This window comes from Ornithodoros turicata, chromosome 4 (genome assembly GCF_037126465.1).
Source record: "Ornithodoros turicata isolate Travis chromosome 4, ASM3712646v1, whole genome shotgun sequence".
Taxonomy (NCBI): Eukaryota; Metazoa; Arthropoda; class Arachnida; order Ixodida; family Argasidae; genus Ornithodoros; species Ornithodoros turicata.
This window is the reverse complement of record NC_088204.1, coordinates 5,762,422-5,768,519: the sequence shown is the minus strand read 5'-3', so window position 1 is coordinate 5,768,519 and position 6,098 is coordinate 5,762,422. Positions and strand designations below refer to the sequence as shown.

The 6,098-nt window shown below is 46.1% G+C and overlaps 1 protein-coding gene across 1 annotated transcript; it reads left to right on the top strand.

Moving 5' to 3' along the window:
* Positions 1-2,273: 2,273 nt before the first annotated feature.
* Positions 2,274-5,153, top strand: LOC135390828 (E3 ubiquitin-protein ligase RNF220-like). Its single transcript, XM_064620767.1, has 12 exons — positions 2,274-2,486; positions 2,572-2,650; positions 2,712-2,826; positions 2,896-2,944; positions 3,008-3,065; positions 3,116-3,231; positions 3,287-3,468; positions 3,638-3,712; positions 3,782-3,828; positions 3,905-4,011; positions 4,092-4,166; positions 4,859-5,153. The coding sequence occupies exons 1-12, from the start codon at positions 2,436-2,438 to the stop codon at positions 4,928-4,930; spliced, it is 1,026 nt and encodes a 341-aa protein (XP_064476837.1). The 5' UTR covers positions 2,274-2,435; the 3' UTR covers positions 4,931-5,153.
* The last annotated feature ends 945 nt before the right edge of the window (positions 5,154-6,098 follow it).

Genomic DNA, 6,098 nt, shown 5'->3' with positions numbered 1-6,098 from the left:
TGCCGGTCCTCGAGACGGGTTAAATTTGGCGCTCGAAGGAGCTCAATGCCAACGGTACCGCCATCTCGTGAGCTGGAGCCAAAACTCCTTGCATACGATTCACGCCACCAAGCACGCGGCACAAAGCAGCATCGGTGGTTTACCCCGTCTGAAGCTGCTGCCGCGCACACCGGGAATGTTGTTGTTCTTCTTCTACCTCCATAAGCCCTTGCGCGCCACAGGTCGCGTTCGCTTTTCTAAAATGGTAGTTCACTAGAGAACATAATTTTAAGCAAGTTCCATGTTAACCTATGAGGTGTCCACATCCTCGTGTTGTTCTCCCACTTGCAGCTTTCCAGTGTCATGGACTGTTGCATGGCGAAACGGACACGTATAGCAATCTCTGACCAGCCTTAGTCGCTGGGCGAGAGTTGGTATTCAGAATGTTGTTCGAGTCTATCTGAGATGCTGCAGGAAGCCTGCCCCTGTGGCCGGCCTTCCATTTGATGCCAATACACTCTCATAATTTTAAGCAATCTCCCTTTGGAGCGTTGTTATCTGGTATGTAAGATAGAGTTTGTGTAAAAGAGGCTACCTCCATAGGTAGTTATCTTGCTTGATGACAATACACATAATTGTAGTTGCTTCCGGGAAGATTTTTTCTAAAGATAATTGTAGTTCCGCTCTGATGCCAATACAGAGAGAGAAAGATTGTAGTGGTACTGGTTACGCTTATTGCCAATACAAAATGGTACTGGTACAATAATGGTAATGAATGTAATGGTGTGGTATGGCTACCTCCATAGGTAGTTATCTTGCTTGATGACAATACACATATATAATGGTATTGTATGGTAGTCCCCCTTCATTTCGAGAAGGCAACTTGTGCTATTTTCGTCTAGCATGCCTAAATATGGTCATGAATGGGCAATGGGACATCCTAGACATAAAGAACTGAACAACTATATTGTCCGTCCTTGCTTGAAGATGTCTCTCGGTGCCCTTCACCATGAGTTCATACCAGCTTGCCTGCACCTGCACCATCTCCCTTTTATCTTAACTGGACAGTACATTGCCAGTCAAGTTGTGCAGTCGTACCCTGCAGTGCACGACGTCGTCAGGCGGGAGTTAACCCGAGTTGACCCTCCTCCCCCCGGAAATAGTACCCTCGGTATAGTGCATTCGTGAGGGCGAGTGCGAAATCTTCCTTCTTCCTGTAAAGTAGTAGTACTGAAACTGAAATGGTGGGACGTGGAGCAAGTGGCAGCTCATGGTGGCGCCTGCAGCTCCATTAATTCTTCACGTAAAGTTCCCGCGTGGAACCCTTCATGCAATATTTTTCTGGTTGGTGGTCATACTGTTTTCCACATTTTTTCGGTTTCCGTGGACATGGCTTCCTGTTCTCTCCACGCACAAAGACACGGAAGACGCGATTGTTCGCTTCCTCTTTTCAAAGATTTGATCCGTGAAAACGCAAACAGCCCAAAAGGAAACAGCGTCGGGAGACATATCGCAAAGTCATTGTTACACAGTTACATTCTGACATGTATCTTTCCATGTATATTTGCTGTACTATCTGTAATGGGACCGTACGTTGCAACAAGACTTGTCAGCACCAGGAATATTCCCAGGATTTTCGTCTAAGGGGGGCGTTGATATGTTGATATTCCGTAAGGGGGTTGACACTCATATTTGCTGTTTTTCTATCTTTGTTTGGCCTTTCTGGCAGACATTGGGAGGGGGTGGGGGTTGTTGCAAGATTTTGGGGGACATTGGTGGGGGGGGGGGGGGGTGCTGGGAACATCCCTGGCCAGCACTTTCTGAGTACGTGCTGACATGGCACATTTGGTGAGTATGCAGATAGATACCATTACCGTGAGTTGATAAGACACTTACTTCTTCCCGAAAGTTCCATAGACCATGGCACGCAGCAGCGAAAGGCAACAAAACTTTGTCTCAGACATGGGTAGTGCTATTACCTTGCTTGTCGGTAAATTTCAAATGCTCAAGTCACTTCGATAATCCATTTTTGTTTTTGAAGCTCGCGCGCAAACCCAGGCACGGTTGCGCAAAGCAGAAACGCGGCTAACGAAAACAGACGAGTTGTACTAATCGTTTCGTCAGCGCACAAACTATCGTAGAGGATGCCCGCTGCACTTGCATGAACTAAAGTTCAAACAATATGCAGGGTTTGAGCAGACAAACAATTGAGCAGGGTTTGAGGAGAGAGCACTAGATGGCAGCACGTACCGCAAGTTGCTGTTTGCTATGTCCTCTCACCCCAATCCAACCCTCTCCTCTTCCCCATCATTCCCTGCGATTTGTTGACATGCTCCATGGCGGGTGTGTTGTTTAACTGGACTCGCTTTTGGCAATCGGGAGCAATCGCCAATCAGCTGGCGGTTGCCCCGTGCCGATGATGCCGAGCAATTGCCAGAGAATCATCAGCCGCAGCAATGAACGCGAAAGAAACGGTAACAGTCAGCGGCAGCACCAGCAAAATGTTGGTAAGTCGGCCTGCTGCAGGCACTTGAGTTACCCAGTTCGCCAGCTACCAGTGATGACATCTCCATGGCGTTCCTTGTACATCAGGATGTTGAGAGCGACAACAAGCATGCTGAAGACACGGAATCGGGACTGGGTCACGGCGCAGGTCCACGCATACTTCGCAGTACGTGTGCAGTGATAAAACGCAGTGCGGGTAGAAATGTTGATGACGATCTTGCATGCAGGACAGCTTCCACGCAAGAATCCTGTCGAGTGTCCTCTGTGCGGTCTTTCGTTACGACCCAGTGAGTTACAGCAACACTACGAGCTTGAATTGGAACGACTGGCTAAAATAACCAAGTAAGATGCGCGTTGTCAAACGTCCGGCAGCGTTGTTGAACGTTGACGTGTTGAACTTATTTGTTGTAGAAGCAGAGAACGGAGGAGCACAGCTAGTCCTAGGAACAACAGCAGAGATGTAAGAACATAAGACAAAAAAACTGTGTTTTCATTTCCCTTCAACTAACAGCATGCACTACAGTCTTTACGCAGAATTAGAGCCAATAGAAGCGCTCGCAGGAGACGGCTACGCGATTCCGGTGAGTGATGCTTCCAGAACAACCCCCCCTCTGACACAAATCATCCGCAGTCAACGGACGTGAAGGAGAAGAATCGACGCAGTGCCCCGTCTGCCAGGACACCATTGTAGGCTCTCCCGAGATCTTGGCTGACCATGTTGATGCATGCCTGCGCAACAGTGAAGAGGTATGTTAGCCAATCCAATCCACTATAAAGCAATCAAACTCTTTTTGTCCCGTAGAGCGGAGATAACGGTACTTTCGAAGAGTACGAGTGGGCAGGACAGACCCGTATCCGAGCAACGTCCATGCTCGAAGGGGGCTTTCAAGCTGCTGGACTCATTACACGAACTCAAGAGGATGAAGACGTCGACGTTGAGTTGGACGTCGATGGTGACGATAGCGAGACCTACGGAGGACCACAGTATCCTTTTGGGGGGATGTGTTGTCAAGTAAAAAAATGAGAAAAAAATTGAATATAGCGTGGACCCGCAGCTCTAAGTAGTTCCTTTTTGTTGTTTCTTAAAACTCTGCATTTATTAACGAGCGAAATACTGGACAGCAAGCTAAATGGAACTTAGCTCATAAGTCAGGTATTCCGAAGCAGACGTAGTGCCTCTACCACCCGAGCCACCAGATCAGAGCCGACAACAAATGTTATCTGCTCCGTAAGTTTCTAAACCACATACATAGTGGAACACCTTTTCTAAGCTACGTCAAAACTTGGAACATTGCAGGGAAGCGGATGACAGTAGCGTCACTGAACCAACGGGAGAGAGTTCAGGTACTTGTCTGTTGTTTGCTTAGTCAGTATATGCTTAGGCTCTTGTGTTTATAGTATTTTTTTTTTTTTTTCACAGGTGATGTGAGCCAACGAATAGCTGCTGAAGCACCCCTAGTACAGGACGCCCTCCGTGACCGTATGCGGCAGCTAGAAAATCCGCACGTGCGATGTCTCGTATGTCTGGTACGTTTCCAAGCATTTTGTGGAGCGAGCTTGAAATGGTTAAAGCAGTGGAAGGATACAATAGTAATTTTCCCTCGTAGGAACCGTACAGAGAGCCTGCAGTTTCCGTCTGTTGCTGGCATGTCTACTGTAAAGACTGCTGGCTTCACACTTTGGTACGTAACAACAGCAGGGACTGAAACCACAACGGTACTGAAAACCGCTTGGAACGCGATTTTTTTTTCAAGAATCGTAACCGGAACGTAACCGCAATACACCATCGGCAATTAACCGAAAGCGAAACCTGAACCAAACAATTTGATTTCTGTTCCTTTGGGTTCAGTTCAGTTTGAGTGCCTTTGTTCGAGGCAGCTACGAAAGATAGCACATACAGTCAAACTCCTTTACAACGAAACTCATGGGACAGCAAAAAAAATTCGCAGTAAAGGTATTTTCGTTAAAAAGGATATCCATTATTGGACCTATAGGCTCCAGCGGGACCGAAAAAAAAAATAGCTGTAGTGGTGTTTTCGTTAAAAAGGTGTTCGCTATAAAGGAGTTTGACTGTAGTAGCAGCTGCATTTACTGAGAAATGAGCTTCTTACCATTGTACCGGTCCATTTTGTTTTGTTTTGTTACGTTAGAGCTTCGAATGTTTCGTTAGCTTTCAGTTGCCAACCTTGGTAGCAAGTGGCGTGTGCTCACTATAAATGTCCCGTACGATATATACTAACCCCCGTATAAGCCCGTATAACCCCTCAATGGACTTGAGAGATAGACATAAGTCCCAGCCACCCAACTCTCAAAGAGGTTACGCAAACTTTGTTTTCCAAGGCAGTGCATTAAATATCTCTCTCTCATCTGCCAGGGAGCCAAGAAGTTGTGTCCACAGTGCAACAGCATCACTTCTCCCGCAGACTTGCGCCGAATATACCTGTGACAAAGACACGTGCTTCGCAAGTGTACTTTTTAAGTGACTCTCTCGCGGAGAACGTTCAGAGCACCGTCGACGTGCCCGTGATGAACAAGCTGCCACCCATCGTCTAAAGCGATCACCTTCACTGAGAACTCGTCTGTATATTTTCCTTTGAAGAAGTCCGTTCAGGAACTCTGCCAGTGACATGTGACCTTCGAGTGACTCATAATAAATATTGTACATATTATGTAGTCCAATACACAGTTGATGCAAAGAGAAAAAGAAGCCAAAGCTCTTTGGCTGCACATAATGTATGTGTTTATAACATTGCCATGCCAGCAGTGGACTGCTGTTTCGACCTCATTGGGCCATCTTCAGCAGTGCGCAGGTGGGCAATGTTCGAGTGGGTGGGTCAGAAGGTCCAGTGTCCTGTGGAACGGGATGCCCTCCCACCAGGGTGAGAGGACACCGTCCATTGGATAATGTTGTTTTGTGACAACTGACAACGTAGTTCATGAAAGGTGTGTCCATAGTTCCCATTCTGATATTCTAGCAGCAAGTTGCATGTTCTACAGATTCTAGTTGGAGCTACAATATCACAGTGGCAACACTGTTACTCACACATTATTTAAATAAATCTCACACAGAAGTTGTAATAATTCCTTATGATGTTGATCAGACAGGCTTCCAAAAGCCATTAATAACTTTTCAACTTGCACCTAGTGATACAAGATGGTATATGATGTTTGAATGGAAGCAACCTCTCTTCCAAACCGAATATGTTTGAATAGATCCGAAGCTGCACCGTAATCCCAAACATTGCAGAAGTGAAAGTATATAAAACAGAGCAAGCACTGGCTCATACGAAGGTCTGTATGCATATACATGCACACTTATATTTGTATTTGTGTTTAGTTTGTTTTTGAAATTGCTGCTTGCACAGGTCAAAACAAATGAAATGATTCCAAACAGCCTGCATCTCACACTAAGTGTTGTTTTTTAAGCTTTGTAGGTACATCACTACAGGCACATAGTAAGGGCAGTTGACAGTGCATAGTAGGAAGCAGTTTTAAAATTCTTGAAATGAATCTGGAACCTCAAAAGCTCCTACACAATTTACGAACACACTATTTGGACACGAGTTTCAGTGTGTGTCCCAGTGCTGGAAGATGCCATATTTTTTTTCAGCATT

Excerpts from the sequence above, each read along its gene's own strand:
- LOC135390828 (XM_064620767.1), top strand. The coding sequence starts at position 2,436 with ATGAACGCGAAAGAAACGGTAACAGTCAGCGGCAGCACCAGCAAAATG. Across the intron at positions 2,651-2,711 it reads AGGTCCACGCATACTTCGCA|GACAGCTTCCACGCAAGAAT; the intron begins GTACGTGTGCAG and ends TCTTGCATGCAG. Across the intron at positions 4,012-4,091 it reads TGCGATGTCTCGTATGTCTG|GAACCGTACAGAGAGCCTGC; the intron begins GTACGTTTCCAA and ends TTTCCCTCGTAG.